Source organism: Lottia gigantea (assembly GCF_000327385.1).
Source record: "Lottia gigantea unplaced genomic scaffold LOTGIsca_6, whole genome shotgun sequence".
Lineage (NCBI taxonomy): Eukaryota > Metazoa > Mollusca > Gastropoda > Lottiidae > Lottia > Lottia gigantea.
In genome coordinates, this window is record NW_008710049.1 from 924,891 (window position 1) to 950,492 (window position 25,602).

At 36.4% G+C, this 25,602-nt stretch overlaps 2 protein-coding genes across 2 annotated transcripts; both read right to left on the bottom strand.

The window, feature by feature from the left end:
- Positions 1–156: 156 nt before the first annotated feature.
- Positions 157–18,561, bottom strand: LOTGIDRAFT_154576 (hypothetical protein; the record flags this gene model as incomplete). The annotated part of the gene is made up of 19 exons (XM_009063791.1): positions 157–411; positions 662–948; positions 1,368–1,514; positions 1,719–1,931; positions 2,639–3,088; positions 3,210–3,713; positions 3,961–4,645; positions 4,820–4,869; positions 6,291–6,309; positions 8,568–8,702; positions 8,939–8,983; positions 9,280–9,342; positions 9,591–9,635; positions 9,873–9,998; positions 10,233–10,277; positions 10,488–10,622; positions 13,041–13,088; positions 15,178–16,211; positions 18,489–18,561. The coding sequence occupies 19 exons, from the start codon at positions 18,559–18,561 to the stop codon at positions 157–159; spliced, it is 4,359 nt and encodes a 1,452-aa protein (XP_009062039.1).
- Positions 18,562–19,937: 1,376 nt separating this feature from the next.
- LOTGIDRAFT_229257 (hypothetical protein) lies at positions 19,938–25,354 on the bottom strand (the record flags this gene model as incomplete). The annotated part of the gene is made up of 6 exons (XM_009063792.1): positions 19,938–20,194; positions 20,488–20,601; positions 21,325–21,435; positions 22,853–22,891; positions 23,476–23,641; positions 25,329–25,354. 6 exons carry the CDS (start codon positions 25,352–25,354, stop codon positions 20,138–20,140), a joined length of 513 nt encoding a protein of 170 aa, XP_009062040.1. The 3' UTR covers positions 19,938–20,137.
- Positions 25,355–25,602: the final 248 nt, after the last annotated feature.

The following is a 25,602-nucleotide window of genomic DNA, read 5'->3' on the forward strand; positions in this document are numbered from 1 at the left end:
TTGCACGATCATTGTGCGTAAAGTACATTTCTTGATACAGTTGAAAATATCGACTGTTTTTCTCAATAAATACAAAGAGGAAGTATATCATATATTTTATTATACTTGAAAATTGTATCTAATACAACACACACTTCACTTCACCACTAGCGCACATTATTCCACAGGCTTCATCATACACACAGCGCATCTTCCCACACGTCTTAAATGTTCTAATCCTTTCAATGTTTCTTTTTGAGGGTTAAGTCGTTCCTGATCTGAAGCAGCTACCAGCCAGAATGCAAACTTATCAGAGAAATAATGACATTGACCTCTACTGGTACACTCTATAAATGGTCGAGTTGAGAAATGTTCGAGACAACTTCCAGGACTTTGAAGATTCTGACCACCGGAAACTGTACCGATTGCATGCTGGAATGAGAAATAACTCTCTTTTAAAGCCATGTAATGCTGATTGTGTGTCTTTCAAGTTAAATTCCCTTGTCCGTCCGTTATTTGACATTTTTTAAGCACCAGAGAAGCTACAGTTTTCATCCAATTAAAATGAAACTTGGTATTCGTATGCAGATTTAAGAACTGTCCGAACTTGAGGAATTGTCGATGATCAGTTTGGGATAATCTGATATAATTTACTCTGATATATAACTTGAAGTACACTTACCATCACAAAACTGTAGCCTGCCCACATTGGTGTCCAGCCTTCTGGACAGAAAGGTACGCGAGTTGTCATGCTATGGACTGCAATCATTGGTGTGGGTGACTGGCACACAGCACAACGACTCACATACCTATACATCGGCGTTCCACTAACTGGCATCATCGGCATTTGTGACTCCGTGGATAGCCAATAGCTTGTAGCCGTTCGACTTGCGTAGTAACAGACGTTGTGAATGTTACAGAAAAGTGTAGGCATAGGTGCGAAATGAGGAAGACAGGATCCCGATTGTCCTGCAAAATTAAAAAGAAATCTGTTGCTTCCCTTTATACAATAATCAGAGAACTTCCATATTGCCAGCAAGAAAATAGCTATGGTATCTTATCACCGTACAAATCTTTCAACTGTGCCCACGATGGTCACCTTGAACAAATGAATAAGAAAACACATTTTGAAGCCCTAAAGTCTGATCATGTCTGAGAAAGGTGGAAAGATAAGTGTCTGGAATTCGACAACGCTGATAAGTAGAAAATTTCTAAAATTAATTGAATTTTAGTAACATCCCTGATTCAATTGTTGGAGGAGAAAAATTTATTTTTGCTTTCCTAATACATGTAAAAAGTGCAAAAAATGTAACCATCTGTTTAAATCTAAATTATTTAAGAAATAAGTGCCCATTGCTATGAAACTTATCTAACTTTTAGATTCTTACCAAGGTCTTGTGAATGAGCTCTTCCGTCGTCTTCGGTATGTAGTAAACTGTAACCTTTCCATAAAATAGTATGTCTGTTGTAACATCCGGTTTCCTTTGAAGCTTGGCTGTGACGTACATATACATACGCTGATGGTCCAGGTATACCTGAATCAAGGAAGCAGATCAGAGAAAAAAATCTACACAGTCACACATGTTATCACCCACAAAAAGAAAATTATCTAATCGGGGAAATATAAGCAAACCGCATACCGCACTTCAACGATTACGATGCCATAAAACGTATCATTCATTTATTTTCCTCTTCATGTATATAGTAATCTGGGGCCATCAACAAGACTATTCACTTACCCACTGGTCCAGGGCCTCCTGGTTCACCATACCCAACTTCTCCTCTATCACCTTTTGGACCAGTCAGACCAATACCTGGCTCTCCGGGTGAACCTCTCTCTCCATAACCGGGTGGTCCTTGTGGTCCTCTTTCGCCAGATTCTCCTGGTCGTCCGGGTTCTCCTGGATATCCTATGGGGCCAGGAAGTCCCTCACCTGGAATACCCCTTTCACCTATAATGGAAAAACGTAATAACAATTGTAGTTGAAGGAATCGGTAATTATCTTTAAATTCACCATTTTCTCTAAACATGATACAGAAAAGTTAAGATAGCTTGCCAGGCAAGGTAATATACGCCCACTGGCAGCTTTGATTTTGAATAAAGATATTTAGCAGTACAGTAACAATCACCAGTATGAAATATTCAACCTTCAGTCATACACTTCTTTTGAACTCTTAGGGCCATACTGAATAATATTGAGTATGAGTTTTTGCCCTTGTTCTTGAAAAAGTGTTCAATTTTAAGCTCGTGAAAACTCTAGAAGGCAAATATTCAATCTTCAGCGCGGGACTGAATAATAAAACCAAGTTTTGTCAAAATCCAGCAAGAATCATGCCTTTTAGTGTTTAAGAGTTAATTTTTAAAACGTTTTCAAGAACAAGGGCAATAACTCATACTAAATATTTTTCATTTTTTCTGATTTTTAATAGGGTTCATCCATGGGTGATTACGAACATTTACACCAAGTTTCATCAAAATCCGCCGAGAATTATGTCTTGTAGAGTGTTTACGAGCAATTGTGGACGGACGGACGGACATCGGGGACGGCAATATACGCCCCCATTTCATGTGGGCGTATAAAAAGGACTATATCAAAAAAGGTGTTTGAATATGAATAAATCTGGGGCTAAATCTTCTCAGTTATATAGAAATACTCACCTTTTTCACCATCCAGTCCATAACCCGTTTCACCACGTTCTCCTTGAAGTCCTGGCAGACCAGGTGGGCCTCGTTCTCCATCTAAACCAGGGATTCCCATATCACCTCTCTGTCCGGGTATGCCTCTAGGACCAACTATTGAATCTCCAGATTCTCCTTTAAATCCTTGGGGACCCCTTTCACCAAAACCAGTTTCTCCCACTAATCCTCTTTGGCCTGGTAATCCAGGTAAACCATCTCGACCAGGTTCCCCTTTACCTCCAGGAAATCCTGGTGCCCCGGGCTCTCCAGGTATTCCATCAACACCAGGAGGTCCTACCTCCCCCGGCAAACCATCTAAGCCTGGTGCACCTGTTAACCCTAATTCACCTCTCAAACCTTGTATTCCTGGTGCACCAACTGGACCCGAATTTCCAGGAAGCCCATCTAAACCATCAATACCACGATCACCTAAAATATCATTTCACTTATTTGAACATCAGAAGGCTGATTTGCACCTAACATAATGGTATTTTTGGATAAAAATTAGAGAATAATCGAAAAGATGTGTTAAATTCCAATTACTAATTACCTCTCTCGCCTTTCGATCCATGAACAACCTCTCCACTGAGTCCTGGTTGTCCTGGAGTTCCTGGCTTGCCTCTAAATCCTGGTATACCCCTTTCACCTTTTGGGCCAGGAGATCCTTCTTCCCCAGGCGGTCCAGATAGTCCCAAATCTCCCCTCAAACCAGGCAAACCATCAATTCCAGGACGACCAGGCAACCCTTCACCGGGATCTCCCTTATCTCCTTTTACTCCAAGAGTTGATGTTCCTGATTCTCCTTTTTGTCCATCATATCCACGAGGTCCGATTGGGCCTTCCTGACCAGGAAGTCCGTCACGTCCATCAGCTCCGGAAAATCCACGTTCGCCTTTTACACCTGGAAGTCCTTCTAACCCGGGAGGTCCTATTGTACCCGGTAAACCATCTTCACCTGGTGGACCGGCTTCGCCGGGAAATCCTCGCAGTCCTCTTTCGCCAGGAATACCATCTTCTCCAGGTAGACCAGGGAATCCTGGTGAACCACGGATTCCTGAAATATTATGAAATAAAAAATTAACTAGTCAAATTGAGTGGTTTAAAATATTCTGTTGAAGTTTATGCTTAAAATTCATAGGTAAAAAAATTCGAATAGTACATTGAGAATTGGTGAAAAAGAGAGACTGTCTTTTTTAATGAAATTCACCCTTTATTTCTGCTTCTGTCTATCAAACGACCTAAATAATTTGGTATTTAAATTACATAAAATCTGGTATATTTTAAATGAATAATCAAATCACCTTTGAGTCCCGGCAATCCTTCACTAGCAGGACCCGGAGGACCTTGTAAGCCATCATCACCTCGCAATCCTGGTAAGCCATCTCTTCCGGGAGCACCTGGTTCGCCGGGTATACCATCCCGGCCCGCTTCACCTTTTATTCCATAGCCTGGCTCTCCTGCGGGACCTTGGGGACCGGGTCGACCAAAATTGATACCTGTTGTGGTTTCACCGGGAGGCCCACGGATACCCTGAAGTCCTCGATCGCCTTTCTCTCCGGAAAGCCCGTCTCGTCCATTACGCCCGGGTTCGCCTTTCAATCCATTAAGACCTTCTAAACCAGGAGGCCCAGGACGACCGACACCAGATGGGCCTGCTGGCCCAATCGGACCCTGTCGTCCTTGCGGTCCGACTGGACCACGGACAGATTGACCATCACTTCCTCTGGGACCACGGTCCCCCTTTTGACCAGGTTCTCCAGAAAGACCTGGCAAACCAGTCCTTCCCACACCGGGTTCTCCTTTTAAACCAGGTAACCCGACAAGACCATCGCGTCCTGGTAAGCCTCGTTCACCTGGTTCACCTTTAGCTCCACGGTCCCCATATAACACTTCTCCTGGAAGGCCAGGAGGCCCGGACACACCCGGAAGACCTGTGAAACCCCTTTCTCCTGACTGACCGGCGAATCCTCTTGGTCCAGGTACGCCCTGAAATGGAAAGAAGATTTAAAAGAAATTTGGCCTCTTCATGGAATTTTATTATACTATATCATGTAGATTCAAAGCCGTTTTATGTGTGGTAGACTTTTAATTCGTGGTTAAAATCATAAAAAAGATTGTAGTAAATTAAAATCTTGGAAAATAAAATTCTTAATAGCTTACCACAGGACCAATCTCGCCTTTTTGTCCTACACCGGGTATACCACGGGATCCTAAATGGAAATATATTAATATTATCGTATAGTAACATATGTGTTAAGCCCTTTGAAAATTTGCATACCGGTTAATAGGTGTGAAATGGTGTTTAACGTACTACTTCCATGCGTCTGATTGAGCTAATGAAGATACTTTGATGTACAACTTTATTGTCCAAGGATGCTAATGTGTAACTCTGAAACCATTCATCCGATTATAACCAATTTCGAACTTCACCGAGATCTCACTAATATAAATACATGTATACCAGTTTCTTCAAAATCGGATAGAAACTGTAGCCTCTATCGTGCATACAAGCCAAGGGCAATAACTCTGAAACAGTTCATCCGATTGTTACCAATTTCGGACTCAAGTGAGATATCATCAATATCAAGATCGGATAAAAACCGTAGTCTCTAACGTGCCTACAAGCTAAATCGATAGCAGAAAAACTTGACTGAGACCTCATCCATATTTACATGCATATTAAGTTTCATCAAGATCTTTCGTGCCTACAAGTCAAATTTGACGTGTTTTACTAAGTCAGGGGAAATAAAACCTTGTTAATGGCCTGAACAAAGTACATAGTATGGTTTGCGTTCCGGCGTCCAACGGTTTTTACTTTCAGAATACCTCAAGGTGTTTTCATATATCCATTCATACAGATGCGAGTCGAGTCGGACGACGCGCCGCAGTGAATGCCTCCAGAGCGAATTCTCGAAATACTGCCAATCAGCAGCCAGTCATTAATCTCGGTACATTCAAATTCAACCTATGACCAATGACCACACACATATTGAAAGTTGCAAACGCAATATATAGAGAATCTGTGATGGAGATAACTGAAAAATTAATTCTAGAAGTACAAAAAAACCTGTTTTGTATGATAAGACAGAATAAGATCACTAAAAAAAATTGTAGTGTGGTTTGCGTCCTTGGAGAAAACCGTGCCTATTTCGCCGGATCCTATAAGAACGACATAATAGGTCCCGCAGACCGCCACCATAAACTAGACGCCGCACCACAAGCAATTTCAATGTGGGCGCATAAGAATTAATAAATATTGAAACTTTAAAGATAAAGTGTTAAATTTTATCCCACTGTCACATACGTATCGTATCGTGGCCCTTGTATTGCAATACGTATCTTATCTTGGCATGATTGGCGATAGCCAGCACTAATAAATTTTTCTGAATGTCATATTTGTTCAATTACACAATTGTCATTTATTTATGATATTATTTTTTAATTGAAATAAAATATGTAAATTCAACTAAATAACTTCTTATTGTAAATGTATCTTTAATCGTGCATAAAAATATGTATAAGATGGTCATAAAACTAATATTTTTCTGTAAACTTTTGCACTATACTAAAATAAAGACTTTTTTTTTATTTTTAACCAAATGAGAGAGTTGTCAAAAAGAAAAAAGCTTACCTCTGTCACCTTTCGAACCCTACAAAACACATATAATAAAAGCTGAACTCATCCGACAAAGATAGCTTGCCAGGCAAGGTAACATACGCCTACTAGCAGCTGTCAGAAATGATAACAACGTCTGTATAGTGGTTTAATATGTAAAACCAATCATCCGATTGTTACTAATTTCAAAATTTACTACGGTCTCATACCCAGTTTAATCAAGATCGGATAAAAAATGTATACAAGCCAAATTAGACGCATTGAATTAATTCAAGGGCAATAACTCAAAAACCATTCATGCAATTATTACCATTTTTGAACTTGAGAAATCATCAATATACATATATACCTAGTTTCATCAGATAAAAACTGTACCCTGTATCATGACAACAAGCCAAATTTGCAGCGTTTTTACAAAGTCAAGGGCAATAACTCCAAAACCATTCTTCCGATTATGACCAAATTCAATCTTGATCGAGATCTCATCAATATATAGATGCATACCAAGTTTCATCAAGATCGAATAAAAACTGTAGTTTATTTTATGCTTACAAGCCAAATTTGACGTGGTTTTACTAAGTCAAGGGCAATAACCCTGAAATCATTCATCAGATTATTACCAATTTCGAACTTGACTGAGGTCTTATCAATATATACATGCATACCAAGTTTCATCAAGATCAGATAACAATTGCAGCCTTTATCATGCATACAATCCAATTTTAACGCGTTTTTACCAAGTCAGGGGCAATAACTCTGAAACCGTTCATCCGATTATTACCAATTTCGAACTTGACCAAGATCTCATCCATACATACATGCATACTAAGTTTCATCAAGAATGGATAAAAATTGCAGCCTTTGTAGTGCACACAAGCCAAATTTAACGCGTTTCTACTAAGTCAAGGGCGATTACTCTGAAACCATTCTTCCGATTAATACCGATTTCGATTTCGAGATCTCAACAATATATACATGCATACTAAGTTTCATCAAAATCTGATAACAAGTGGTTGTCTAGCAAGATATGCCCACTTTCCTGATACATTTTCAGTATATCAAAGGCAGTCACCTATCTGTGTCAAATCATAACAAAAATCTAATTTGTGCAAGATATTGTTGATTTAAACAAACACACATTATTTAATAAAATTCTGACATAAACTGTCACCTCTATCGCTAAGAAATTTTGAAGCGTTTATACTAAGTCATGGGCAATAACTCAAATTCCGTTGATCGAAAAATTGTCAAATTTAATCTTGACTATGAATTTCATTTAAATCGGATGAAAACTGTAGTCTCTAATGTGTTCACAGACAAATTTTGACGCGTTTTTCATAAGTCAAGGGCAATAACTCAAAAACCGTTCATCGAATGATAGCCAAATTCGAACTTGTCCAAGATCGCATCATTATAAATATTCACACATAATTTCATTGAAATTGGATAAAACCTTTAGTCTCTATTGCGTTCACAACCAAATTTTGACGCGTTTTTCATAAGTCAAGGGCAATAACTCAAAAACCGTTCATCGAAAGATCGTCAAATTCGAACTTGTCCAAGATCGCATGAATATAAATGATCACATCAAATTTCATTCAAATCAGATAAAAACTGTTGTCTCTATTGCGTTCACAAGCCAATTTCAATTCGTTTAGGCTAAGTCAAGGGCAATAACTCAAAAACCGTTCATCGAAAAATTGTGAATATCGAACTTGTCCAAGATCTCATCAATATAAATGATCACACCAAATTTCATTCAAATCAGATGAAAACTGTAGTCTCTATCGCGTTCACAAGCCAATTGTGGACAGACGGACCGACGGACCGACATGGGTGACGACAATATACGTCCATATTATAATGTATGCGTATAAAAATTGCAGCCTTCATCGTGCATACAAGCACTTTAACGCGCTTTTACTAAGTCAAGGGCAATAACTCTGAAACTGTTCATCCGATTATTATCCCATCAATATATACATCCATACCAAGTTTCATCAAGATCAGATTAAAGCTGTATCCTCTATCGTGCATACAAGAAATGTGGACGGACCGACGGACAGGGGCGACGGCAATAATGACAGTACTGATCAAGAATTTAAACACAGTGAAGGGTCGTGGTTTGCCTAAGTGCAGGCTTAAAAAGATTCACATAAAGAAATAAAAACATACATTTTTGCAGTGATAAATACAATACATATAATAATATGACAAAATCACTATACACGGATGTTTTATTTGCCCTCTTTAAGGTGTCCAATAGCTAACAATAAAAAAAACAATATTTACCTTTTCACCGGCCGGCAAAGGACCAATTTCATGTATCCATTCCCGAATAGAACTGGCTCCAAGTGGAAACTCTCCTGGCGGTCCAGGTGGTCCTGGTAGACCTCTTTGAGAAATCCCAGGTGGGCCTCTTGGTCCCTGAAAGAAAAACGGGATACGGCTAACAATTGTTATACATGTATTTACTTAAACTCTCGCCATTGATATTTACAGTACCTGCTAGTTTCATCGTATTTTCGATGTCGATGTGTTACCAAGTTGAGAACAGACGTCGCAGGATGTAAGTGATTGTGATTGAAAGACACGAAATAAATCTACTACTACTAATATATATTTTTTCCTCGACTTCAACACCACCCCTTCATTATACTTACCGATTGACCTGGTCTGCCTGGAATACCATCTGCACCACGACTTCCCTATAACACAAAACAAGATTAAGCGCAATGTTATTTCCGCATACTGTTTATAGATACTATTGATGTACTAAGGAATAAAAATCTGGTTTTAGACTTGTGTTCCAGTTCGATAAGTTCGTGAATAGACCGACCTCTATTACAATGGATTGAGGAAATACTAAACTTTCGGACATGGTGATTAAACTCGACGTTTTGAGGTAATATACAGAAAATCACATATTTGTACCTGATGATATTGAGCACAGTTAATACCACAGTCTTGTGATAATTTGGGTAAATTTGGGATTTCAACTTACGTTTAGACCATCACATCCATGAAGACCCCTGGGCCCTGGTAGACCGGGTAAACCATTGTCACCCTGAAATAAAATTACGATATCATTTGCGAACTCGAGACATCTTGTTTTATATCAGTTCAAATTATTGTTCATATGAAATGAATCTTTAACCAACGATTAACACAAAAATGTTTGGAAATGGAATGAAATAAATGGAGTTTTACGGTTTACTTTAAAAATGTTTGAAGAAATTTTTCCCTTGTGTTATACTAGAGGGTATAAAGCTCTTTAGCACCATTGAAGCTATTTTGATCATGGGGTGTACTTACATCTTTCCCATTATTTCCCGGCATGCCTGGTAAACCGACTGGACCCTGAAATATAAACCATTTCATATGTTTGAAAATTTAAAATGAGCAGGTTATCTCCCACGAATTTGCACAAATTTCCTCACACGATAAACCAAAATTACTGCAGTTTATTTCATACCACATAACTATTTTCAACTGTTTGTTAACTCTTCTTGAATCTGAGAGGATGTACATGTCATTGCCTCTTTGGTGCCTGCTGTCGATCCAATCTATGATTTCAAATTGCATCTTAGTACTTACTCTAAAACCGCGAGAACCCATCGGGCCATCAAACCCGGGAGCGCCCTTTTCACCTCTAGGACCAACAATACCTGGTTCACCATGAGGTCCTGGTACACCTTGTGCACCTCTCGGACCTATTGGACCCTGAAATCAACATAAACATGATGTATTTTCGTCTCTTGTGGATAAACTGTGTTAAAAAGTCACTAGAAATTACCACTTTCTACCCTATTCAAAATTTTCAAAGAAGATAAAAATTTTACTGAGTTTTGGTCGATTTCGGCAATCAAGTCAAGTGATATTTATTTCGAATCACAATTTCGCAGTTTTTTTTAAAAAAAAATTGGTAAAAAAATTAATATAATGATAGTAGCTTACCGGTAAGCCTGAAGGACCTGGTACTCCCTGACTTCCTGGTGGACCCTGTAATAAAATGTTTTATTGTTTCAAATATGAATTATTCATAAATGTGGTCAGGTAGGATAAAACTCTTTTTTTAAATTTGGAAAGGGTTTCTACGTTCGTGCATAGTAAACGGGTCGCATTAAAATTGAAGAATGCAAAAAATAATTAATTGCTCACCGATGTTAACAACACTATTTATATCGATAACAAAAGAGATTCTCATCTTACCACATTACCCTTTTCTCCTTCTGCTCCAGTAAACCCAGTTTCTCCTTTCTGACCTTTGAACCCAGGAACACCTTCACGTCCTTGAGGACCACGAGCACCATCACGACCAGCTTGTCCCTTCATTCCCATTAATCCCTGGAATTGGATAGAAAAATTATTGCCTTTGCATACTATCAGCTTACCAGAGAGACCAATATGTTGTTTTATAGTAAAGAAGGAGCTAACCTATTTACGAAAGGGTTACAACAATCAGGTAAATCTAAACGTAATCATTTCAATACTCTCGAGGTATGGCTTTGTACATGGCAAATGTTTACCTTGGCTTTTGCACCACCACCATTCGAATGCATTTCAATATTCAATCAGTCATTTCCCTCATTTTCTAGTCTACCAGTAAGTGGATGCCAATAATACGGATCATTTGATATGAGAGTTTGTAAACAAGCTATGGATAATCATACACCTTGTAAATTATCTTGGCAGCAGATTTTCAAATTCGTGAAAAATATCCTACGCCTATGTGATTTCATATTAACAAGACTCTTTAACAAAAATTGATGTACTTGAAGATATGTCAAGAATCTTAACGATGTATCTTGAAGAGGACTTGACAAGGGAAGGTAATTCAGGACCAGAACTAAACAGTCATTGTTAAAATACTTTATGGTATAGGAAAATACAGATTATTATTTCTCTACACTCCTTTTTAATGACTTTAAACTTGATCATAACCTGGTAGATTCATAGCATTGTGTAACATTCAAATAAAGGAAACAACCGAGGGGCCATTTTAATAAGAAAAGGAAAAAATCAAGTACATAATTCATAACCAATCAAAGTGGATCGTGGATGAAGTAACGTGAATGAAATTAAGTAACACTTAAAAATGGCCAGTCAGTCATTATACCGAATTAATATTAACATATATATAACAAATGTATCCAAGTGATTAATATACTAGCTCGGTCAGCAAAAATAGTGTACACTGTAACATTACGGGAGCCCAACCCTCTTGAATACACCTAAACATTCCTACAATTTAATATAATTCATAGGCATTTCCTCTTTGATCTCGTCTACTGTCCGATTGTGGTTGTCTGATGATCAATTTACATTAAAAAAATATTTCAAAATTCGTCTGGATCTCATCATTCTAGGGTATTCACCTTTAATTTAAATTTTAAATGAAATTTCTATTTTCAAATCAAAATGAGTCAGTAGTTTGACGAGACATAATGTAAACAATATTGTTGTCTAATTTTAGTTAAGGATTTACATGTAATGAATACCACATTAAATTTAGTAGTCGCAGTATTTTAGTTACTTTAAAGGGAACAATTATAGATATACAATATTTCATAAATATTTTTTTTTTAAATTTTCTTTTGTTTCTAAACATTACTGGACAAAGCAAGGAAATGGAGTTCTATACTGTTATGATCTTTATTGGGTATAGACACGAACAAGAGTTGTAACTCTTGCTTTATCAATAACAAAATCATTCTGAAGTGGTCATCGTAATATTGATTTCAAACCCATGTTCCTCTGCAATTAAATGAACCGAAAAGGGGGAAATTGGAACGGTGTAGATAAAAGTTGAAAGTGTCCCCTACACACAGACACATATCCTGCAAGACAATCACTTTTGGATCTCTTAAAGGTTTCAGCTAGAGTTTAGCAAAGCCTTAATTGAAGAAAAAAAGTTCCAATCCTTTCTTGGAACATCATCTTTATTTCTTTCAGCGAAAATTTTGATGGGCAATTTATCACACCAAATTTAGTTATGGCTTACCAAGTCTGATTGCGATTCACATTTTCTTAAAATTCGGTAGCAATTTAAAATAGTCCAGTTGTAAACCTGCAAAAAGATCTTGCCAATGCAGGTTGCCGTTTGATTAAATTCGCAGACGAAAGTGATAACTTTTAATTTTGGCTAATCACAGGAAATATCAAATTACAAAAGGGAAAATTTGTTCAAGAAACATTAGAATTGCCCGTAATATTTTTCTGGGAACACTTCCATTAACACACATTCATGAATAGGTTTAACAATATAAATCTGATGAAAATTGTAAAATTGACGAGATGAAAGACAGTAATGTAGGCGTGTTCAAACAGAAGTCTGTAGATTATGACAAGTTTTTTAGTCTCTTATAACCCGTATTACTAGTTTTCAGGCTTGACAAATATGACTTCACGTGTCATAACGTACTTGTCTTTATGTTTTATATTGAAAAAAGGAAGTTCAAAGAATTTTACAACAGAATTTCAAGTTTGACCGGAATTTACATATCAAGGTCTTGTCGATATACGATAGTTTCGTCAAAGTTATGCTGTATTACCGTTTGAATTGTATCATTTAGACGGGTATCGTTGTTTCGCCCTAAAGCATAATTTGTTCTTTTGCAACATTTCCAAAGCATGTCCTTTTAGTTTTTCAAAAGTCAAAACATTTTATGATGCCGACATCAATATTATGTAGAACAGTATCTTTCAATTCACAAGAGTAATAATATAAATAATTCCATTAAAAAATAAATAATATGCACTTACCGGTTCTCCTTTTAGATCTCGACAAGAACAGCCTCGATTACATTGCCCCTAGAAATATATATCAACACAATTAACAAAGACATTAATTGGCTTGGGTCTGATGCAATAAAATTACCAAGAAAGCATTCGGTCTGTTGAATCTAAACAACCAAATCAAGTCGATTTGGTATCAGATATTCCGGTACAGTAAGCATTCTCAAACCAGTGGCTCAACTGCTCATCTTCCATTAGCAGGCATTCAATTGACTTACAGAGGGGGCTCAGAGGATATGTTAAAAAACATTTCAGGAGAGGAGTCTCAACCTGGCCTACATAAAGGGATTGTAAAGAGGTTTTCTAAACTTTTTATGTGTATCGGGGATACTGATAGCATAAATTTGCACCATTACAATGTTCATTTCGACGTCTGTGGTTCTTGCAATTCCACTAAAACTAAAGCGTTTTATGACATCACTAGAGGGGAACTGCATAGATATCAATACCAGCTTAATGTATAGAACTCTAATGACGTTATAAAACGCTTTAGTTTTAATGGAATTAAAGAACCACAGACGTCAAGATGATGTAAATATTATTAGTCAATATAGCTTTGTTATAAACATAGAAGAATACTCAAGGGCATTAACCCAACAAAAGGGAAAAACCCAAGAAATAAAAACATAGAAACAATTTTAAAGAAAGTTCAGTATCACTTAAATCAATTACAAGGTCATATTCAAGTCACAAGTCTGTATATACTAAGTATTTGTCGACAACAAACGTTTAATACCGACAATAATAGGCAAGTGTGATTGACAACATTCTTGGTCTATTGAAAACGGCGGGTTTTTGTTGTCGACCTAACGAATTTCTTGATACTATCTCTTCTTTGAAATAAAAAGTTATGAAATTCATTATATTCTGTGAAGCGGCTCTAGAAACAAATTTATCATATAATATTTAAATCTTTATCTATGGAGCACCAAAAAATTCCTGATCATTGTGTGGTTAAGGTTAAGTGTTTGGTTACTCGTTCTGAATACCCTCATTTATCTCTCTCTGATTGAGCTTGTCCACTTATGTTGTTTCAGATTTCAGAAGCATATGAATACATCAAAATTTAAGAAAATGTCAAGCCCCTTTAGTGCTTACGTTATTTTGCATTCAAGTGACAAGACAGAGAGTTAAACGCTTACGCTTTTTGTTCTTTTTGGAAAGCTGAAAACTAGGACTAAACGTTCCCTTTAAATCTATATAGTTAAAGGGACATTCTGCTTTTTTGTAGGTCAATAAACTTTTTGCTCAAATTTGTGAAAACTATATATACACCTAAATCTAGAGAAATGTGTTCCTTAACATATCTGAAAGTTTTCACTGAAAAAATCCAGCCGTTAACTTTTAAACGCCAAAAATATTTAAAACCATTACGTTAGGTTTTTAAGTTAGTTATGCATTTTGGGAGCTGTCAGAAAACTACTGTACGGATTTGAATAAAATAAACGCCAAATTGTATCTCTCCTACGTATTCTAAAGGTTTCGACTATAATATCGAGCCATTATAAAGCCAAACACCAAAACTAAGTCAAGCTGCTTAATTACAAATTAGTACCCTTGTTTTTAATTAACCCTTTTAAAACAAATTCAGATCAAGAAGTTACAAAGATATAAATAGCATACTTTAGAAATATTTTGAGGTATAATTTACGACGTTTTTGATATGGGAAACTTTTTACAAAATAGCGGAATACCCCTTTAATATGTAAAATGTCGTTCTGCACTGCTTTAGATGGTAATACATCACACACGTCGATTTTAGATTACTCTTTGTTTGCAAATAGAAACAACAATAAGCCTTGAGCAAGTTGTAACTAAACACATTGCATTGCAATTGCATTCTTTAGAAACCTGCTGGGACGTATATGGTTTAAATAATTGTTTGTCACAAACAATAAAAGATAAGTTTCATAAACTGATACACCCACTGATTTTTCAGTTAAGATAAGTTTGATCAAAGTCTAGTTTGGGATCTAGCCTTTTTTCCAAATCAATGACTTGTTCTCATCTGTTTAAGTTTAAAATAACTCTTATTTTCTGGCAAGCTTCTTCGAAATAATAAAAGGTATGTCATAATTAATTTTTAAAAAGATGGAAAGGTTACCTCTGGTTGTCTTGTATACGATTGTCGTGCAGTGTCTCTGGTAGGTTGCCGATCCGTCTCTCGAGGTCGAGGTGGGAATGTTTCTGGATATGATACGTTTTCTCTTTCCCTTTCCTCTCTTTCTCTTTCTTCTCTCTCCCTAGCTGCTCTTTCTCTTGCTCTTTGTCTCTCGGCCTGAATCCGTTCCCTCTCTCGAAGCCTTGATGCCTCAATGCGTTCCCTATCAAGTCTCCTTGCGTTTAATTGACGCTCGCGTTCGCGTTGTCGTTCCGCCAAATCCTCATTTTCTGGGTATTCATTTTCGGTTCGTCGCAAACGTTCATGCTCGAGACGTTCTCGTTCACGCTGTCGGGCGATAAGTACTTCATCACCTTCAGGACTTGAGCCTTCGACAATTCTTTCAAGACGCCGTCGTTCGCGTTGCCTTGCAAGAAGTTCCTCATTTCGTTCAGTTTCAGACAGACGCGTGTCTTCGCGAGTCCTTTCAAGACGTTCGCGTTCATGTTGTCTGGCAAGTAATTCCTCATTACGTTCGCTCTCTGAACTTCGTGCATCTGCACGGATACTTTCAATACGTTCACGCTGCCGCTGTCTTTCAGCTAATATACGTTCAGTTTCACGTGTTCTGGCAAGTGCCTCATCTTCAGATAGTAGCAAAGTGTCAGAACCATCTTCATTGTTCTCTTGTCCCTGTCTTTGAATCCATTCTGGTAGCGTACCATATGAAGTATGAGTCAACTTAACTTCATGTCGTCCTGTCTCTGGATCATATGAGGATTCTATTCCTGGTTGTCGAATACTAGTTCTTGAGTGCTGCCTTGTGCCTCCAGAACTTCGAGACGTTTCTACTCTACTGACTCTTGCGTCTGTGTTCCCGAAACTCTGTCCTTGTCGTTTAAGCCATTCTGGTAACGCCACATTTGAATTTTCGGTAAGTTTAACCTCATGTCGGCCTGTATCAGCAACAAATCTTGATTCTATACTAGGTCGTCGTGAATAGTTTCTATCGGGATAACTAGGTAATTCTTGTGACTCTGAAAAGAAATTATATTGATGTTTAAACGAAGTCGACCGACATGCCTTAAATATACAATCAAAAACTAACTGTAAATCCAAATTGAATGGTTAAAGGTCGAAAGACACCAAAAAGGAATATCATTTTTCTTGCACAGATAGTAAAACAGATATGCTTTCCTAGACTAGAACAGAGAAGTAATTTGGCAACTGTGACCTTATGACTTTAACATTTTAGTTTCCTAATCGCAAGATAAGATAAATAGGTTTAGTCGTATATTTTATAATTATGAAGTCAATAAAATGTTTCCGGTGTGTTTCGTGTTGCTCTGGAGCCACCAGTAAAGATTTGAAAACTAACTAGATGAAGATTATTTAGGTCATCTGACTTCAGACAATTTCCCTTTAATGGTTTTGTGTCCGACTGTAGTAGTATCTAATAAGACTGTGTCACCTAAAAGGATACTACCTCTTAGAATGGATATACAATTTTAATGTCTCAAAGTGACCACAAGTGTATATATTCCGCAGTTGGACTTACCATGTGGCATGGCTAAAGAAAAGAAACTCTATATAAGATTATAACTAATATATAACTCCTACACTATTGTTTACCTAACTATTGGTGAAACTTTTAGGTATACCTCCTGAATCTGTCTCGTAACACTATGGACTTTATTATTGGTGGCATAATTGATTATGAGCAAAGATACGTTAATCCAGATACATTTCAAATGTATTGTTAGTTGATATTATTCCTCCTACAAACTTTTCCTTTGTGTAGGTTTTTTTTAATGCGTTTCCGATATGCGGAAATACCACATGTTTCTACCATCCACAAAAAAGGATTATTTGTTAGATACAGAACTAGGTTTGGCAATACCTGTATGATGAATAGTAAGATTTCAGTAGCTTTACCAGATATTTTCTGTATGTATTTTAAAATTAGGGATAAGAATAACTACCACAATGTCTGAATTTCATTAGGCGCATTAGCTTGTATTTCCTGTTTTAATTGACAAGGTGTGACAGTCAAGTTACGATGCTATCTATATCGTTATTCAACATCTAATTATTAGAATATTTACCTTATTCTTATAGCAGATCGGAAATGAAAATTTTTATTGGGAAGCATGAAAATCATAGTGATGGCAATAATCTCATGTATGGTAATAATGCAAATACGGTTATATAATGACATCGAAATTCCTCAGATACGAAATAGATCTAAAAACAGATACAAAATTATACAAAAGCTTCATTATGTTCATTTTCCACCCAAAAGGTTGTCTTGCTATCAAACAAGTTCTGATCTTGTAAATTGAATTGATTGAAGCTCTATGGGCTAGACTGTGAGGTGCTCGAAACGTTAAAGTTAGACGGCCTAGTCGAATAGTATGACAGACAATGTAAATCTATTTGTGTTATTTATCAGGTGTCAGGACCATTACAGGTATGCATAGAGAAAATTCACAGCATAATAATGAAATATAGGCCAGTGGTCTATTACTGATTTATAGAATCATTTAACAAAAGGTTATTGTCACAGCTACAATGGTACAAGTTCGTGAAAAACTAAAAACTGAATTTGAATAGGTTGAATTAGGTTATTAAAGAGAACTCTTGTTCTGACAATGGCAATTGACTGACAGTGCTATATACAAACAAGCCTTGTTCATACTTAAACGGAACATAGCATTTAGACCCAAATGAGCAAAGGTGCAACTCTAAATAAATATTATTCTCAAATTCAACGAATCTTTCAATAATGTATTAGAGTTCTGATGCTTAAAGGCATTTTGTTAATTCCTACTTGTAACTATTTCTCATACGAAAAACAAAAATTGTACAGTCACTCTATATTTTTCGGGCATCTTTCGCAGTCCTGAGATTTATTTCCACATATACCGACCAGCCTTTCTTGCCCTGAACACGCATTGTTTGTACAATCCCGTTGGATTTCGAATATCCAAGATGTATGTGCTACCATTTTTTGCTCTCTCACCATCATGCAATGATACAAGCATTATACTGAATCCCACTTTTCTAACGTTGCTTGTAACCTATCTCAGTGTTAAGATGGGTTTATTTGAATTGTTTATATAGTTAGTTAGGTCACTACGATAAGGTTTAGAGAACTATTTAACTACTCAGCATTTTCTTGTATACATTCATCTTTTGTAACCCCATAATGTGCGCACCCTTCCAACCGTTGTACACCAGAATGGAGGGTTGTGCACTATCCTTTCTGTTAATTAATTCTGAATTTTGTTCCATAGAAATATCAAGTTACTTACCGATCAATGAACCAAAGCTAACAATAAATCCACAGAATATCAGAAACATTCCAGTATGAAACATGTCCGTCATCTCATTCTATGCTCACGCTTTCCAAATACGATTCCTCCCTGGAATGATTATGCTCCGATTTATCAAATGCCTTTCTTCACTAAAGTGCAAAGCATTATTTACGAAAAATTGCGAAACGTTTTCGAAGGAATAAATTCTAAAACCACTCTTTATCCTTTGCACTTTTTTCTTTTCTTGAACTCCACTTAAAGTTAACCCAGCGACAAAATTTCATTGACTTGAAGAGCAAGTGGATAAAAAAAAGTCAGTGCAAATATAAACACTCTAGTCAGTTCTTACACTCGCTACAATTTGATGACCTTTTTTCAATGCGCCGACAACTGTATTTTTATGTAGCGAGCACACCCTAAATCGGTGAATAACTTGCCGAAGATTAAAGAGACAGACTCATGTTTAAACCAGTTTAGTGTAATTCACATAATTTATGATAATATGATATACCGAAAGTGCATAGAATCTGACTAACAGGTTATTCTTCTTTTGTTAATCGAGCTTTTAGTTAAGGTTGATATTATAAATAATGGTTTGGTTGTCTTACTGCGTGGGTGCAATGGGTACTGGGTTATGCGGATAGGTTTATAGGATACATTTACTTTACAATTACTGTATCTGGCATGTAACTAATTACCTTTAAAATCATCAGAGAGAAGATAATAGGCGGAAGAGTTTTACAAATCGGAACTATAAGCAGTAGGGTGGTTTTTAAAAGGGTTTTCAATTACTGAATTCTCCTACGTGAAACAAGCAAAGGATATTAACGGTACGGTGTGGTTTCAAGCAATTGATACAGAATAGTTTGTTTATATGGGATATAACTCTATTCACACTAAAAATCTGTTATTTCTACTCTCTGTGTTCTGATGTAAGTAAGTGCATCTCCTCGGCGTGTCCGTGAACCGCGATCACTTGACAAGTGTATGCTGACGGAGACCTCGCAATCTACAACACGTCCTCGCAATTTCCGGGCGAATTGGTTGTCATTCTGGTTGGCGAGCTCGCGGAGACGTCTAGTCGCCTTGGTGAGAGTACACGGCATTTGATGGTCACTTGAGTCGCCCATGTCGCCTCGACAGATCAGCCATTGAGATAGGCCCTTTAGTGTAGGATTATTTTTTGCTTCTCGGCTTTATGACTACTGGCAATCACAGCTGCTAGTTATTTTCATAGCATATTAGCTCCATTACTATATTTATTACGAACACCTTGTCCGAAACATATGCCTCTATTCCAGCCTCTGATACAAATTTTGATAGTTATCGACTGGGAGTACACCAGCCTACACCTTTCAAAATTAGAGGCTGGAATAAAAGCAGATGTTTCGGCCTAGAACACACCTCGAAACCGATGGTATTTGCCATGTCTGAAAAATAGTCTATATGGATATATATGTTTTATTGGAATTAAATAAACAACATACATAATATCTACGCATATCTAGAATGATATATATATGGTGTACATCCATGAAACAAACCTTCCGTTATCGAGCTATGTGATTATATGTCTTTAATAGAGAAAGGATGAAGGCTGCTATTTTTGGGGATTAGAAAAGAACACAGTCACTTAACGTGCAAATTCAGGCAACATCTATCAAAAAGTTTCCACGTTCATGTCTGAAACTTATGGTTCTTTCCTGGGAAAAAAATCCATCACATAATTATGCCTTTTCAAGGACATTTCGGATGTATTTTTTTTTCAAAATGCTCTCTTTCGATTGTCATTTAACAATAAAATCCTTTCATGCCACAATTAATTTTTCACACTAAAAGCAAGGCCCTATCCACAATATAAATAATTGTTACTTAAAATATACAAATATATTAACACAGACACAGATTAATTTCGGTCACGCCCACGTCTTCTTTGGTGGCCGCGTCCCCGTCCACCGCGCCTTCCACTACTTCCGGTTGACGAACTGCTACTTACTTCGCTGGCCTGTCGAATACATTCACCATTATAAATATCAAGATGCCGTCCAGCCTGGCAAGCCGGTCTTTGGGCATTCCCAAGACGTATACATCTTCCATTATGGTATGTAGTCTGGAAAATAAAAAAATGAATGAGAATTTAGTGTGTAAGCAGGCCCGTCTTACTCGCGTTGACTCACCACAACGACGATCTATGACTCAGCTTCGCCAGTGCAATCTTGTTCTTCTTGCCTTCCACAGGAAGCGCACCCAGAAGCCAGAAAATTAGCTTGGACGTATTTGTTCAACGTTTTGCCATAAAACATACCCGACTACGTTTAAACTAAAACGGCAATAAAAATGTAACGTATCATAACTTGTGTGTTTTAACAAAAATAATCTCGAATCTAAAATACTCCATGAAAGTCCGTTTCCCGACGTTTAATCGGGTACTGGTCAGGCTACGGGCCTGTGTGTAAGTAGTCGTGAAATATGTTCAATCCTAACATCGGAATAAGAAAAGAGAGAAATAGATAACCCAAGAAAAACAATCGCCAGTTAACGCATTTTTATGTATTTTGTATCCAAATCCTTAATGGTATCTCAAAGTCTTAGGCTACGTCATGTAGATAGGGTCAATAATAGAAAATACGCTATACGATAATTTTAATTTATCAAGTTTTTAACCGTTCTTCAAAATGGACTCTCTTATAAAGTCGTTAATTTCAAACACGGATAAGTATGGGCCTACACGAGGAAAGAAAGATTCAACTTTCGAGTACTTCTCGGAGATATGAGTTTCCTCCACCCTAACTTTTTGACAGACTTACACCCAATCTTCAAGGAGACATCCTACCTGTTTTACTCCAACCTGACATTCAGCATCTTCAGCACTGACGGGTGCCGGCGTATACGAAGCCAGGTTCTCTCTGTTCATCACCATACCTTGTATTCCTCTTTGCAAGCCCTGAAATAGTAATCAAGTGGAAAGTCTAGAACGCCCAGAAGGCCTGAAGTCTATCTTGTTGTTCACAATACATGTATCTAACAGGGTTAATGTGATATTTGTATAGTAGGTATTCTAAAATTTATCATTTCCATTGTGATGATATACACCATTAGACCTCCAGGATTACACTGTAGGATTATCTGCTTTATTAGCCGACAAGTTCGTGCGTTTGGGGGTTCGCGTACACAGATAAATCCGTCAGAAATAGTACATCAAATTACAATTCCGTCAATGGATTGTAAGATTTCTACGTCATACTGAACACAATAGCACATGTCTGTAACTATAGGGTTATAGAAACAACTTTTGTATTAGACCTTGATTACAACACCGAAAGCATATGAAAAAAGAAATATTTATGCATTCTGAATTTATATTAATATAATCGTTTCATCCAGCAAAAATTAACACAATGTAAAAAAAATAAGATTAATACATAAACTTTATTTATAAATAAACTACGAACAAAATTTGTTTAATATAGGTAATACCAAGTTCTTAATAGCTGTAATGCTAAAAATCAAGAACCTGATCGATTCTGATACTAAATTAGAAATGTAACCCGGGGCGAAAGATTTTCACCTGATGTCAGTGCAGCTAATTAAGCAAGGCATGACTTTTAAAGGGACATTCCGCTTTCTTCGTAGGTCGAACATTTTTTTCTGCTCAAATTTGAGACAACTATACACCAAAATCTAGAGGAATGTATCCCTTAACGTTTGATAATAAATTTTTTTACAAAAAAGCGGAATGCATCTTTAACAAAAAATGTACAATATCAGCCAAATTCATATTATGACAAACTTTCGTTCCGTTTGTTTTAAGCTTTTACTTTTTTCTTAATCACACCAGTTAAGATCTAACAACTCTTTCATCTGACTGATAACACCCAGCTTATCAAATTTCTTAAATCTCCAGCAATGTAATTAAACAAAAAAGTTTACTCCCAGGAGCATTGGACTATTTCTTTCAGTTTACTCAAATTGAAAATTATGCCGAATTTGAAACACCCTTTTTCATTGGCTGTTCAAGTCAGACCAGTGTGATTTGATTGGTTAGAGCAAAGGTCATTCATACGATGTAATAAGAAAGGGATTGAAATACTTCATCTGGAGTGGTTGAGTAAAAATACGGAACGAAAGTTTGGTCTATTTTTAAATCAGATCGTGTACCATATATAAATTTTGACGATTAAACCACGGAACCTCGTAATCTAACCTAAAAGGTGATTTTTGACTTCAAGAAGTTGTGAATTTTAACTCAATTTTACTTCAATTTGCTCAGAACTTGATACTACATCAACCTAGACATTCAATATTACTCTACAATAACAATGTGGTTACTAACAAATGACGTGTGATAAGGTGATACGTACAATGGGAAGATGTCCTACATCAATATTATCAAAAGCAGCCTAAAAACATACAAAGCAACATAGGTTAATGCACAGGAAAGAGCATAGGTTAATGCAAAGGTTAGGTTACACTGAAAGCACGGAGAACTAGCAATCGTTCGAAGGAGATACAATAGTTGGTTGAAATCAAAAGTATCCAAATCTGTAGAGGCAAAAAAAGTTACGATGTGGCTCCAAATTCATAAAAAAAATGATGAAGTATTGCATTTTGCAAGATTGTTGCAAATGAAAAAGTCTTCATATCCTTTAAACAGAGACATATATTCTAAAAGAGCTTAAGTGGTTTAATATCTTACATGCGAGCCAAAAGAGGCATGTAAGCAATGCTTTGCAATTGCAAACGAACATAGTTAGCAACAAAAGTTAAATCCATATTCATTGAAAGTGTAATTGACAAGTTGTCTACCACTTGATATTACCAAATTTTAAACTTTAGTAACAACTAGCTTTAGTACATTAATTTATTAACCCTGAATCGCTAATATATGACCGAGGGCGATTTCGCTAAAACAAGTCGCAGCATTTTTTCAAGAATTTCATATTTTTGACGCTTATCACTCTGTTTCGTTTTAAAAGAAACTTACCCCGTTGTTTGATCCTCGATTTCTATTTCTTGATCTTCTTACTCTGGATTCACCTTCGTCCTCCTGACCTGTCGCAATAACATGGCAACACATACTAAACAATATCACCAATAATATATGCTCCATTTTCAACATGATGACTGCTGTACTCTGGTTCTTCTTAAAACTGGAAATGAATGTTATAAAACCCAATGTCTGTACAGACTACTCCCACAAACCCGCAACAAAATGTTTACTACGTTGGTTTAATTATATAATGCAGTTTTTAACTTGGTGAACAATATCGTAAAAGCAATAGTACTTATTTCATAATCAATTATCATAATCAAAATTAAAATACTCAGAACTCTGTACTACTCCGAAACAAACAGACTAAATAACTTAACCTATTCTCGTTCCAAACACCACTTAATGTAACATTGAAAATTTAATCGGTTCCACAAACCACAAACAACCCGTTTTAAACGCAACACTTTGGCTCATTTAAGACATTTGTTAATAGAATGAGTAACACAGATTATAATGTGGGTGACTAGAACACTTTTCGTACATGTTACACCGCCCTAACAGACAGAGACATACTTGGCATGTTACAGGTAATAGTTCTGTTCCATTTGGACTATTTGCATTTATTCTGATCATTCCAAGTTGCCAAATGAGTATATTCGTCGTTTTCAAATTTTAAAAGACAGTGTGTTATATATTCTACAAACTTTCCGAAACCTAATGCCAACTTGTGTTGTTTTAAAGGCCAATTTGTTTCTCATTATTCAGACAAAAAAATTGTTTTGAAGTTTTGTTTTCATTAAAATAAATAACCAAGATCACGATGATCTTAAAGAAACCATACTTAATGAAATGTTTTAAAATATGACTTTGTGACTCAATTTAATGCGAGTGATGGCCTCAAATTTTGTTTGCAAAAACTTGAAGAGATCACTTTTTGAGGTAGCTCACTTAAGAACATTACGTTTGAATTTGGCCTGGACAATCTTACTGAACATTTCATACCATCTAGAACATTCTATGAACTTCCAGGGAATTGGTGTGGAAAAATATAATTTTTATAATTCGGTGCTTTATTTTGTCAAAAAGGTTTTAAAAGATTTAATTCAAGTTGTTTCTGAACCCGATCTAAATTACATATTGGAAGGGGCTAATGAAAAAAGATCATTTAGTTAATATTGCAGGTTGAACATTATACTTCGTCCATATATAATTCTGCATGTTATTCGCTTTAAATCTATTTATTATCCAGACGGTTTATTTTTTAATTCCATGAACGAAGGATGTAAACTCTAGACCTACACGCAGTTTAGACTTTAATGATATTTAATTTGTAATAAGATCCAAGAACTTTAGTTGGCCACCATGAATATATTGTCGCACACCAGATAAACTTTTAGAACGAAAGCACAAACAATTGATAAAAATAGAATTTCATTTTAAGGAAGGAAAACTATTAGATTTTCAACTTTAGCTTTGTCATTCATCTTGAATACCCTTATACATATGTCTTATAATGAAAAATATACTATATTACCATTATTGTTTCATTTTTATGTTTACTGTACGAAATCTCAATTGCAATTGAGTAAACAGAATGTTTCTCGATGTATTTGACTGCCTGGAATAAGTTGGTTCAACATTCTAACATGAATTTCTGATGGGCACTTTCAAACGTTTCCTCAGGTTAGATCCAAATGTTAGTACACATATTTTCAGAAAAAGTCATCAAGTGAAATGAAAACCTTACTATGACATACGTACTGTAAATTAAACTATATTAAAGTGTTATATAACTAGTAGTTTAAAGTAATAATACTTCTGTTCCTCAGACACCGTCAACTTACCCAACCATCAGTGACTCAACTACCATAGGCACTGGTTGAACCAAGTTCACGGCCCCCAAATACAAAATTTTAACAAAATCTACCAAAGTATACAATTATATTCAAATTAAGCAATCAGCACTATTCAAATGAGTGAAATAGCATCAACTTAAGACTGAAATTTTGAACATTAACAGGCATTAAATTGCTTAAATCCAGGGGGAGGGGCCCAACTCACTGAAGTTCACAGGCCCCCAACCCACGTGAGTCCACAGGCCCCCAGTCATCTAGTTGA